The sequence below is a fragment of the Amblyomma americanum genome, chromosome 3, assembly GCF_052857255.1.
Source record: "Amblyomma americanum isolate KBUSLIRL-KWMA chromosome 3, ASM5285725v1, whole genome shotgun sequence".
Taxonomy (NCBI): domain Eukaryota; kingdom Metazoa; phylum Arthropoda; class Arachnida; order Ixodida; family Ixodidae; genus Amblyomma; species Amblyomma americanum.
In genome coordinates this window covers 32,986,081-32,999,751 of record NC_135499.1, presented here as the reverse complement: position 1 = coordinate 32,999,751, position 13,671 = coordinate 32,986,081, and the positions used below count along the sequence as shown (strand labels likewise).

Genomic DNA, 13,671 nt, shown 5'->3' with positions numbered 1-13,671 from the left:
GGCACGTTTTTTGACCAGTCGTTTACACTTCTGAACAACACCTCTAATTATACCCGCCCGCGTGCTCCTCCATCAACTCCGGACCTTACATGGTGGCTGGGTCCCGGCAATACTCACTGGTCTTGTGACGCAGACACCTGGGGCAGTGATCACTCCCCCATCCTAATTGACTTTGCTTTAAGTACATTGCGTAAAATTCGCCGGAAGGTTCATGTAACTTCTTGGGACAGTCTTCGCACGGATGGTCGCCTCGCCTCAATAACTCCTGCCTCAGCACTTTCTACATTTATGCTTGTCTTAACTCAGAACACAGTTTCTTCCACTGTCAACGAAGACCAACCAAATCCTGACTTTCACCTCCTTAATCTCTGGGCAAGGTGCAAACAGCTGGGCGTGTACATCATTCAGCATTCTTCAGACCAGAATGCACGAACGGAACTTCATAGAGTCACCGCTAAAGCCCGTCGGTATTCTAAACGCCTTCTGCACAAGCGCTGGACAGAGTGGTGTTCTCAACTCAGTACTCCTGTCGGCAATTGCCACTTGTGGCGTGTATTTCATTCCATGGAACGCAAGCCATCCGTCAAAGACTATGCCGAAAGTATTCGTCTTTCTCCAGATGAATTTGACTCGCAAGCTGCCCTTCAGTTTTTTTCGAATTATGACTGTTCACCTGCAGCTCTTCCGATCAGTTACAAACATGAGCCAGAGGATAAGATAACATGCCCGTTCACCATGGCTGAGCTTATAGCTGCAATTGAAGACACACGCCCCAACACTGCACCTGGTTATGACGGTGTACCTTATGCCCTATTCCGGAATCTGGACGGTGAAGCATTGACTTCACTTCTCAAAATTTTTAACGAAATCTGGACATCCAGTGAGGTGCCACCAGATTGGAAACATTCAGTGGTAGTTCCAATACCAAAGCCTGGAAAATCACCCACAACTCTTGGGGCCCTACGACCGATATCTCTTACCCCAACTATTTGCAAGTTGTATGAAAAACTGCTTGCCACTCGACTCTCCTGGTGGCTCGACCATCATCAGAAATATTCGTCTTCCCAAATTGGTTTCCGACCAGGATACGGAGCTGAAGATGGTCTTGACCACTTTGCCAACGACGTGATACGTCGTTCACCTTACAGCCGTCTCGTTCGTACAGTCCTGGCAACAGATATCACGAAGGCCTACGACAACATTCTTCACGAAGCCATTCTCAACACTATGTCATCACTTGGCATGCCCTTGCAGATACGTCGAGCAATTCATGCTTTTTTCTCACAAAGGACATTTGCTATCCGTGTTAATGGTAAACCTACAGGCCGCTTCATTTCTAATCGCGGAGTACCGCAGGGCTCAGTTTTAGCCCCAACTCTATTTAACATCGCATTCATTCCTCTGATACACAGTCTTTCCACCCTTCCTAATGTTCAAGTTCTGACATATGCAGACGATATCACTCTCTGGTCCACAAATCGCTCAGCTCAAGTGCAGCAAGACTCTCTGCAAAATGCCCTCAATCTTCTACACAACTTTCTCGCCAACACTGGCCTCTCCCTCAACCTCTCCAAATCCTGTTACGTTCATGTGGGCAATAAAGCTGGCCGCCGTATTTTCAAAGCCACTCCGTTCGTGCTCACTATTGACAACGCACCTCTTCCTGAAGTGGAACATACCAATGTATTGGGTCTGCATGCTCATTCTTCAGGCAAAGGCACGGCTTGGTTATCAGCTATGCGCAAGGGTGCTATAAACACACTTGGCCTCATCCGCAGAATAGCCAATCGCTCTGGAGGTGCCCGCTCCGATACAGCTCGTCGACTTGTTCGTGCTGTCTTTCAACCTCGGCTCCTATACCAGGCTCAGTTTCAACAACTTACGAAACGACAGTGGTCTACACTCGAAGCACTCAACCACGAAGCCATGCGAGTCATTACTGGCCTACCCCAAGCAACTCCTATTTGTCTGCTGCAGGAGTATGCGCAGCTCAACACACTGGAAGATTTAATTACCCAGCAACAAACCAACAGAGCACGGAAAGTTTCTTTTCGTCCAATGTTCGAGCCTCAACCACCTCCATGGGACTACTGCCACATTACATCAAACAAGCCAGCTTGTCACAAGAAGTCGGAGTTCTCCTCTCAGCCATTACCATCAACTTTTTCTACCCAACATGATGACTGCATCCTTTACACAGATGTCGCCATAACCTCAACGGGGGGATCAACTGCTTTTATAAGCCCGACACACCCTCAACTCTACAGCTGCCAGACCTACTGTAGTGAAAATTAATCACCTCTTCCCTTGGAGCTCCAAGCGATTTTAAATGCCATAGCAGCTTTACCTGATGACCCTCCTTATAACCAGGTACACCTATTCACTCATTCCCAAGAAGCTCTCAAGCACCTAAAGAAAGTGCGTGGTACCCTTTGGGTTTCCCAGGACATACATGCTGCTTGCAAATCTTACCCGGTCCCTATACTCATACACTGGCTTCAAGCACGCACAGATGTGATAGCATCGCATCTGACATGTCATCTCGTTTAGCGGACGTACCGCAAACACCTCCTGCCTCTTTGCCACCAGATCCACTTCTGACACATTTAACATCTTCAGCTTCCCTCAGGCGGCGTACACGTGCTCTTATTCCCCCGTGTACCTACCCCCTTCCTCCCAACCTATCACGGATGGAGGAGGTCTCTCTGAGGCGGCTGCGTGTCGGAGTGGCCGTTACGCCTGCAGTTCGCCACCAGTGGCAAAGTGAGAAGATTCCTGCGCCAGAAAAATGCCCTCACTGCGACACACCCGCTTCTGACACCACTGTTCACCACCTATTGTGGACTTGCCCAGGAACTTCGCTGGTGTGCGCTCGCGTTCTGCAGGAGGCAGGCCTGTCCTCAAACAATGACTCCGATTTCAACTTGTGGATAACGAGAAACATTTATGCCTGAGGATTATATGACTTTTTACACCTTACTGGACTCCATGCCTTTTTGTAACCTATTAACGTAATAACGTTCATTAATGGCATCACGTTTTATGCCATGCGGCACATTTAGCGTCCTAAATAAATAATATACAGTGTGTAGTAAGGAACGCCTGGCAAAGCAATGCGTCACGAACAACCAGCGGTACAGTCCTGGTACAGACCAGAGGCAGCGGTCAGTCCAGAGCACGCACAAGGGAGGACGGAGCGTTCGGCGCTTGTCGTCGTCTTCTTCGTTAAGCGCCAGCCTCTGAAGATTCCGGAGACGAAGGCCAGTCTTACAAGTGCATCTTCCCTATACCTTTTTACAGGATTTTCAAGGGATCAGTGTGTTCAATATCGACAATAATTCGAAAGATCCAGGTTCGACTGTACCACAGGGGCGGCACCATTAGAGGTAATTGCTGCCAACGTACCGTTAACCAGAGCGAACACTGGAAATGCACTGAGAAAGTCAAGCCGACCTGGTTAAAAGGGGCTCTTGATAGATCAATGGCCCGTAATAGTATGGCTGGTTGGGTAGGTGGAAAATGATGACATTTGCTGCAGAAGTTTATTACCAGAAGTGAAGCTAACCTGATGGCATTTGCTGCAGAAGTTTATTACCGGAAGTGAAGCTCACTGATACCTCAGGCCACGGAGACTTGACGGCTGAGCTAAAGCAACATGTTTCCCTTGGCAATGCCATTGGTTGCGCAACCGTTTTTGTACTCCACTGTAACAAACATGCTGATGAGTGGTGGCACCATATCTGCACGAAACTGATCAGTGTGGCTTCTTTTCTTTGTCAACAGCTGAGAATGTCACCATGAGGTCTTGAAGGTCAATGACTGCTCACTGAAATTATCTCAAAGAAAAGCCCAATCCTAGGATCACATCCTTTAAGCACCTAACCAAACACAGCAATGCACCCGGCAAAAGCTACACCCTGAATCTCTATCCAAGTGCAGCAAATTGCAACTGACAGCACTGTCTCCCTCTGTGTAGGTCTGCAGTACATGCAGATGCGTAATAACTATTTTCCACACTGCTGCAAGCCTGCTATTCATTACAGAGAAATTAGCGATGACTGGGATTTCGGCAGAAACCAGTTCTCTTTCTTCTCAGTGCATCGTTGAAGATGTTGGATTGGGAGGTCACTGGGCCGCTGAACTAGAGGTGGGCAAATACCCGCATTTTTACTTTTCCTCCCTCACCCTCACTTTTGAGTCCATGGCCCTCCCTCAACCTCGCCCTCATTTTGAAAAGTTATCCCGCCCTCACCCTCAGTTCGAAAAATTTGCTGGCCCTCCCTCACTAACAGTCGTTTTGAAGCTCCAGTAATTTTTTGTAGTCAGCAATTTCTGGCAGTACTTCTGAGTAATAAACGGCAGATCATATCGCTCGTGGCGTTCTTAAGGGAGGAGTGCTCAGTCCAATGTTGTTTAGTCTCGTGCTTATTGTCTTTTTCAAACAACTACCGAACACTGTTTCGATGTCCGCCTATGCACACGATATCTGCATATGGACATCAAGTGTCACGCGTCCCCAAGTGCAAGCAAGGTTGCAGCGTTCGGCTTCCATTACGTCTGCGTACTTGCGCCGTCAGGGGCTTGAACTTTCACCAACTAAAAGCATAATTTTGACTTTCACACGCAAGTTATTGGCGTGGTATCTGGTCAATGTTCCATACCTAACACATCACAAATTCTTAGGTGCTACGATAGACTGTGACCTGTCCTGGATGAAGCACATTTCTTTGCTCAAGAAAAAGCTCGACAGCTTTGCAAGCATTGTACGATGTATGGCAGTAAAATCCTGGGGTTCCTCTGAGCGATCTTTACTTCACGTGAACCAGGTGCTGGAGGTCGGTCTCCTCAGATACAGTGCACCCGTTCTCTCGGGGCTCAGACTATCAGGCCTGCGAGCACTTGAAAGCGCACAGGCTTGTGCTTCAAGAGTATGCTTGGGTTTGCCATGCAAAACTTCTGCATGGGGCAAATTTTACAGGGCTCGCGCCTGCCCAGCATGAATTTATTTTCAACAGGAGCCACCTTGTGTGCATTTGTGACACCTGACCTGACATCGTCAACATCAGCCCCTGACCAATATTAGTGCTGTGCGTCCAGATTCAGCTTTTTCCAAAGCCCTCCGGATGCACCGCAATGCAGAGCTTACGAACTACATACCACACTACATTGCGGAGGTACCACTTTGGGCAGTACCGAAACCGTATATACGTACATCCATTCCAGGGATAACAAAGAAAACGCACATCCCAACAGTCAGCCTGAAACAGCTGGCACTGTCATACATTGCATCTATGTATGGTGGCTCCCAGTGTGTTTTTGTGGATGGATCCGTGACGACCACCTTTTCAGCTGAAGCGGTGATAGTGCCAGGAAATGCCTTATGTCCCCGTTTCAGGCTAATGCATGCATCTAGGGTAACGCGACGTCAAGGGACTTTATTCCACCGGTTACGGCTTGGCGTTGCCTACACCTTGGGGGCTTCCCCTAAACATTTGACCTGTTATATTGGTCAGCACACCAACGGACTATTCTACAACTACAGGTCATACAAATTTAAGTTAAACCAAGGACGTGCGAGCGGTTAGTTCAACAGATTGTGCTTTTGTTAGCTGAGGCTTTTCACTGCAGCCATATCATAAAGTTTCAGTGGATACCCAGCCATTGCGGCATAGTGGGAAACGAGCGTGCTGATGCCGAGGCTCGGCTAGCACATGCTGATGGGGCTTTCATTGAAATAGTTTTTTCCAGATTTGACATTGGAGCCTTGCTGGCGCATTTAATGCACGCCGCAATGCAGTTGCACTGGAACGATTCGAGCCATCAACAAGGCCGCATCTCTAAGCTTGACGCCGGCTCACGATTTAACCTGGCTTCTAGGGTAATGCGATGTCAAGGGACTTTATTCCACCGGTTACTGCTTGGCGTTGCCTACGGCAAACATTACCTTCACAAGACTGGAATAGGAACAAGCCCAAATTGCGTACAGTGTCACACTCCAGAGACTATTGGACACCTTCTTTGTGAGTGCCCCAACTACGCTGATGAGAGAACACTGGAAGCGACCGTGAGACAACTGGACTCTTGCCCTCTCTCTGAAGAAACTCTTTTAGGTGCCAGAGTGAAATGTGCTGATTGGTGGTGTGCGACGAAGGCCGTGCTCAGGTTTTTATGTGAAACAGGCCTGGATACCCGTCTGTGACTGCTTGTGCGCTGCCTACACGGTTTACACAGTTTACACGGTTTATGGTCTGACATCATGCGTGAGTGTGCACATTTGTGTTTTCATGGAGCCCCTACTCCAGTGTGTGTTAATGACATGCGTTGGTGTGTGTTCAAGACATGAATTTCACATGCGTCTATTCACCGCGATGAGAGTGCCAGCCATGAAACTCATTGTATTATGCCATCATCAACCTTCATTCGCTCTTTCCCTTTCCTCCCCTTTCCCCAGTGTGGAGTAGCAGGCCAGGGTCATGCTGACCTCTCCTCCTTTTCTCTCATTAAAATTACTTTCCCTCTCTCTCTCTAACATGTGTGAACACGGGCATGTGATGAAGAGGTGACCTTGCAAGCAGAGTTCGAGAGCTTGAAAGTTCGTACAGGCAGGGTATTAACATTCCTCCCAACTGACTGTTCATCTGAGGGAAGTGTATGAACTGACCGACTTGAAACCGGAACGGCACTCCCTCTTGGTCATGGGCTCAGCCTTACCTCGCGTCTAGTGCTCTGTTTTTTTTTCAATGTATTTCGCGGCGTTTCCTAAAAGCTTTGTAAATAATTTAATGTAAATAGAATATGTTTTCAATGTACTAAATACCATGCTTAAAAAAACCTGTGGCGATGGTGTAAAGGTCTGAAGCAGTGGCCAGCGAAACTGATTTTTTAGTGCTGCCTCGGGTTCGGATCCGCTCCCCCAGCTACGAAGTTTTTTATTTATTTAGTGTCTTCCCCCAGTGAGATGCCGGCTTTCCACTGCAGTGAGGCTCTTATGCTGTCGCTTAACATAAAACAATATTCAGGCCACTTGAAAATGAAACAAGTCGCTAAATGCAGCATTTGGCCTGAATAATGATAGAACTAGCTCTCAGAGTCTGGAGTGAACGATTTCTGTGGTTACCATTTTAGTGCCCCAGCACTCCAATCCACCAAAAAGTATTAGTCTGTCTTTACGAAGCCTGCTTATAGCACATGGGCACTTTGGTCACGTGATGTTGTGGCGTCATTACAAGCTACCCACCGGATTGTGCGCAAACTGCCCACTGTGGCAGTTCAATTAACGATTAGTCACGAGAGATTTCTCAGGAACAAAATGGGTCCCGCAAGCCCCATCGATGGCAGCACCTGCCATCGCAGGGCAGTAGCGCATAGCTTAGCCGCTGCATATCTGCGCCAGGAGCGGAATCAGGACTTCCAGGGATCTGTGAATGTAGAGGATGACCAATTCTACGGCAGTACGTGTCTAAAATGACGCAATATCACGCAAACTTACACAATATGATAAATCAACTAAAGTAAGCCTGTTCAGGTCCAGCAAAATAGAAAATCAAGATGCACCATGGCAAAACCCCCCAGGTGAAAACTTGTTAATGGGAACCTGTTTTGTACTGGTTCTGCTGATTGCGCTGGTTCGAGCAGGGTGCTTATACTGGTTTTCTGCTGGTTGTACTGGTTCCCTGCTCGTTGTGCTGGTTCCTGCAGGGTGCTTACTGGTTTTCTGTTAGTTTCACTATTTAAGAAAGGTTTCAGAAATGTTTCAGTAAGGTTCGAAAGAATATATTGAGCGAATGGGTTATCTGAACAAAATTAAATGTTATGTTTTGGTGCTATATGGAAGCTAATGGCTCCAGCACCTACTGGTTCCAGCAGCTGCTGGTTCCATCACCTACTGGTCAATCAGCTGCTGGTTCCAGTAGCTGCTGGCAATGTGCTAATAAACCAGTACTACTGGAACAAGTAGGATCCCAGCAGAAAGCCAGCAGTAAATTTCCGTCTGGGCAGGCATAATGGTGCTAGCACACAATAATCTGTGGTTAACCTCAAGCTAAGCCACCCGTGATTTTTTTGCGTTCACGTCTACGCATTAACCAAATGCTGAGTGTCAATTCCCTACCGTGCCTGCAAGAAATTTGGTTCATAAAATCAGGCGCCCGATTAGGTGGTCACACATCTTACCAGGGACAGAAATAAAACAACAAATGTTCCTGTTATTTGGACAGCAGAACAAGTTTTTTGTTTTTTAGCACCTCCCACAATGCAAGGCGTAGCAAGCAATGATTCAGAATAAGGTGGTTAAGCTGCTGCTTTATTTCCACGGTAAGACTACAGTGGTTAGCATTGCCATCCACATTGCGGAACCACTTTCCTATACCGCAATTCCAGAGAAAATAGAAAATAGAAGAAAAGATATGACTGTACTGAACTACTCACAGTGTGAATGAAAAAAATTCCACACCAATGCCTCCTTCAGGCTTTCATTTGACCGTGTAATTTCGTAGAAGCATGTTTTGCACTGCAGCCAGTTCTTTGAAACCTCACTAAGCTGAAATCAGACTTTGTTCCAGGAAACAAGGCTTAAAACATGGGAATTAAACAGCCTTGCCAGGTATAATTTCTACATGTTTTTACTCTACACTCTGATCATCTGACAGAGTCGGGGCTGGTAATGAATATGTTGACTGCGGTACCATGGTTCCCATTGGACCGGCGGCCACCCGCACGGCCCAGCCAGTACCTAAATTTTTAAAAAAAGCAGGCTTTTTGAGTTAAAAGAGCACTTTTTTCGGCACAGCATTATCAGCGGTGTAACGCATCGCGATGACATAGAAGGTGTGCGGCTCCCTGTCTCTCATGTTTGCCTCGTGCACCTCCACACTGCAGAAACTACGTCTTCCCAGGGAAGCTTCCCCCTAAGAACTAGCGGTTTGAAGACAAAAAACGTGAGCCCAGATTCAAGACTGAAAATAGAAAATAGAAGAAAAGATATGACTGTACTGAACTACTCACAGCGTGAATGAAAAAATTCCACACCAATGCCTCCATCAGGCTTTCATTTGACCGTGTAATTTCGTAGAAGCATATTTTGCGCTGCAGCCAGTTCTTTGAAACCTCACTAAGCTGAAATCGGACTTCGTTCTAGGAAACAAGGCTTAAAACATGAGAATTAAACAGCGTGAGGATGTTCATCTCTGCGCTGAACTGAGCTAAGTGCAAGAATGGGATATTGAGGGGTGACCCAGACAGGATGTCGTATGTCAGACCACAGGGTGTTCAGGATATTGAGAAGCAACACACACAGCACCAAACTTACAACTGAGTGTATTTCATGCGAAAGCGCAGTAAATACAGGAAGTACACATAAAATAAACTAAAAGAACACCATGATATAAGATTGATACTATTGCAGGTCAATATCTAAAAAGGCTATCTCTTTTCTCGATAAGCGAAGAGACGGCACGCTCAAGCACTTGTCACCTCTCGTGTGGATGACGAAAGCTTCGTATAGTTCTCGTTTTTGTTGGCTTGCGTACATGCGCAACACTTTGCAAGACAACAAAAACGAGAACTATATGAAGCTTTCGTCATCCACACGAGAGGTGACAAGTGCTTGAGCGTGCCGTCTCTTCGCTTATCGAGAAAAGAGATAGCCTTTTTAGATATTGACCTGCAATAGTATCAATCTTATATCATGGTGTTCTTTTAGTTTATTTTATGTGTACTTCCTGTATTTACTGCGCTTTCGCATGAAATACACTCAGTTGTAAGTTTGGTGCTGTGTGTGTTGCTCCTCTCTATCTTGTCCCGTTTTTCGCGCAGTTTTCAGTCTTGAATCATGAACCAACTGGCCCAACAATCCTCCCTTTTGTCAGCCCAGAGTACGGTTCGGGCCACCACCCTCCCCGTCAGACAGTGCATCTTGCCTCAACCTCATCATATCTTCTCACCCTCACCTCACCATGTCTTTCCTCCCTCACCCTTGCCCTCACGACTTTTCATGCGCCCATTCTCCCTCACCTCACCGAGTGAAATCCTCATGAGGTGAGGGTGAAGACGGCCTCATGCTGTCTCGCCCTCGTGAGGATGCTCATCTCTGCGCTGAACTGAGCTAAGTGCAAGAATGGGATATTGAGAGGTGACCCAGACAGGATGTCATATGTCAGACCACAGGGTGTTCAGGATATTGAGCAGCAGCGGCCCCACACTACAAGATTGCCATCCTTAGTTTTCCACATGGCCTTCCTGATGTGTACTTTAGGACTGGCCGACTGACAACTGAGTGCAGAGGTGAAGACTACATGGACTGGCATTGAGGCCGTTCACTGTAGCATGGCTGCAGCACCAATTCTGGTGAAAGCCCTCACAGACCCAACCTGTGGTGTGGGCAGTAACGGAGTATGTGCCCTTCTTTTCTGTAGTGGTAGCACAGAGATTCATTGTCGAAAGCGCGCCACGTGAGCATTTCTGAAAGGTAGCCTGTACACCATCTCACAAGCTGTTTGCAGAGCTGTGACGGTTGTGGGGATTTGAGCCAATCAGAACGCTGTGCACTGCAAAACGTGCTCCTCCGTGCCTCTTATCCTGCGACTGGTGGCTCCATCCCTGAGAAGGAAAGAGCATCAGTGTTCAGCTGCTGTGGGCAGGAGACTCGGTCTAACTCGGCAGACGCCATGTTTCCGAATGGCAGCGCACTACTTCGCAGCAAGCCTCCGCAGTGCTGTGCCCACGCGGACTTTCTCTGCCATTTTATCCGGTGAATAAAACGCTGAATACACTTTCAAAACAACATGACAAACTACCTTTTCAATTACTGCAATAACTGTTTGAAAAATAGTCACAACAATGCTTCTTTGGCCCTGATTCGATGAGGTATCTTCAATGCTGCAAACAACCTGTGAGATGAAGTAAACTGTGCCATGCAGCACAGCACGGTTTGGGTGTAGTAGCAGCAGCAGCAGCAGGGTGGGACACTAGCAACGCTATTGCAGGGCTGTGTAGGGCATTGCTGATGCTCATGACGTATTGGTCTGCTTGGGGAGTTCGCAGTGGTTGCACCGCGCCACGCATTTCCGACTCTAGCTTGTTGGCCAATGGAGTGCAGCTTCTGTAGCTCTTCATGCACAATGCCTCTGAGCCTCACTTTCATTGCCATGCACAGGTATGTGGGAGTCAGCAGCTGTTATGACCACACAGTATGATCATCAGTTCACAGCAAGCACCAGCATTGCCCCAGTTCTACCTTGTCCTTTGAAATTCTGCACCAAGTGTGACAAACCTTGAGACGCCTTTGCTTGTCAGGGTACAAGGAACACAAAGAAACTTACCAACTGCTTCCTTCTGTGCCACTATGTAACACAAGACATCTGTCAATACAACTGCTTCCCATAAACAAAATTAATAGCATCTGTGTACTTTAAAAACACTGCCATGGCCTCGTATACGGTGTGAACTCAAAACAGGACTGGAACTGGAGTGAACACGATGTACTGCTGGGAACGAAAGTTTCCAGAGATGCGAGTTCTAGGAAAAACATTTATTGTAGCTCCATCTTGCTACCCGGTGGCCTGACATTGTATGAAGGCCTAAATGCTCCTTCCTCTCTTCACAGTATCAGGCGACTGGATAGCGAGATGGAGCTACAATAAACATTTTTCCTAGAACTCGCATCCCGGAAGCTTTTGTCGTCTCCAGTAGTACAATTGCTATGAGGTACTAAACAGAAATGAAATGTTTGATGGCAATTAAAAATGTGTGATAATCAATATGTTTGCGGTCTGAGATGTTGTTCTGGGATTTAGAATACGGAAAAAAAAAACTGACTAAAATGTGCAAAGCATAAAGTGGTGATCATGATGATTTGATTTTAATGGTGCAAGAGTAGCTTGGCCAAAGAACAGTAAGGCTAAAGTGGTTGGTGCAACCCAGGTAATAATATGCTTTTTAATAATAATAAGCATCACAAGTGCTGATGTAAGAAAGTCTAAAATTTGTGAAGAAATTGCTACTGTGCAGTGCCCTCATGAGCTTCTCTGTAAGTCCCTGTCTCCTTAGCAGACGTGCTTGCGCTCATAAACAATGGCTGGTAAGAGAAAAAGAGTACCTCTCTGAGGACAGCCTGCTGCGCTGGGGTGCCTTCCTGCTGGGGGGGCCCTGCACTGAAAACGAATGCACCAGAAAGGAGTGATGGGCACGGCACACTTCTCAAAAACACTGTACCACTTAATTTATGCTGCAGGTGAAGACTGCACGTCAGGTGTGTAGCATTTCCTTTTCATTCACACTGTACTTGTGCCATTCAAATGATTCAAACAAGTACTCAAGTCATGGATTTGCCTGGTCATGGAAATTCATGGCTGAATGTTGGGGCGTTTATTTCCAAATGAAGCTCACTAACTCACCACTCTGCAAGTAATGAGCTATCTTACCATACCAGAGTACCCATCTGTGTCTGAACCACCTCTGCTTCCAGAAAACTTCGAGCAGCTTACACTTCCTGATAACGGCATTCAGTAAGTAATCTCTGATCTGACAAGGATTAAGCATTAAACACAATTATTAGGCTTGTGTGAATATTTGATAGTTTTGAATATTTGTTTCAAGAGTAAACTATTCTATATTCAATTTGATCCGAATGCAGGGTATTCCAAATTTCTAAGCATTCATTTCAAGTGAGTTTCAAGAACACTTGCTTCACGTGGTTTCAGTGTGACGTACTCGCTGTGGGATGGCATTGTGACATGTGCACAACTAAAAGCAACAGCTATGTAATGACGCAGTAGCAAGTAAAACCAGCAGCCAGGAAAAAGTGGCCATTAAAGACAAGAAAACTGTGCAAATTTCATGTCTTCCGCTGAACAACAAATTTGATTCGTTTTCAATAATTTTCAACACCCTCTACTTGATTCGTACAGCAAATCGGATAGGAGAATATTCAATTTGCTGTTAGAAAATTTAGAAATATTCACACAGCCCTATGTATTACTGCCCCCCATTGACACAATCACAACCGAGATCAAACGCATAACCTGGCTAAGGGTATAACTGCAGTGTACTGTTACCTAGTTAGGAATAAAGCAACGGCACATTTTATTTACTACCTTAAAAGCGCAAAAAACTTGTTCAACGCGCATTTTTCCTTCTAAAATTTGCATCTCACTATTTCAGTAGCCGGAGCTTTAGCGATCAACATCATTATCATCACCAGCAGGCTGACTATGCCCACTGCGAGGCAAAGGGCCCCTCCCATGTCTCTCCGATTAACCGTGTCCTTTGCCAGCTGCGGCCACCGTATTCCCGCAAACTTGTTAATCTCATTTGCCCATCTAACTTTCTTGCTGCCCTTGTTATGCTTGGAATGCGCTCTTGGAATGCGCTCCGTTACCCTTAAGGCCTTCGCATTGCATGCCCTGCCCAAGCCCATTTCTTCATACTGGACAAAATGTGATGGCTGTGCTGGCACCCCACTGATGGCTACGATGCTTCTTCGATTCCAGTGACTTTAGTGCACCTTTGACAGGGAGCGCCAGTGCCAGTGGTTTGCTCGGTATGCTGGAGCACGCCCGGCTGCATCTTTGGAAAGCTGGCAACCACTCGAGCATCAGAGAGGAGCACAGCAGCTTAAACCGGAACGCTATAAAACATCCTCGCACTGAAATGCCATGGAGGAAGCAGGCCTTT

At 46.7% G+C, this 13,671-nt stretch overlaps 1 protein-coding gene across 1 annotated transcript in view; it reads right to left on the bottom strand.

Moving 5' to 3' along the window:
- LOC144124506 (proteasome adapter and scaffold protein ECM29) overlaps positions 1-13,671 on the bottom strand; it is a 409,805-nt gene that overhangs the window by 48,030 nt on the left and 348,104 nt on the right. Inside the window, 1 exon segment of the mRNA XM_077657223.1 lies at positions 12,095-12,149. Within this exon segment, the coding sequence (XP_077513349.1) occupies positions 12,095-12,149 (55 nt within the window).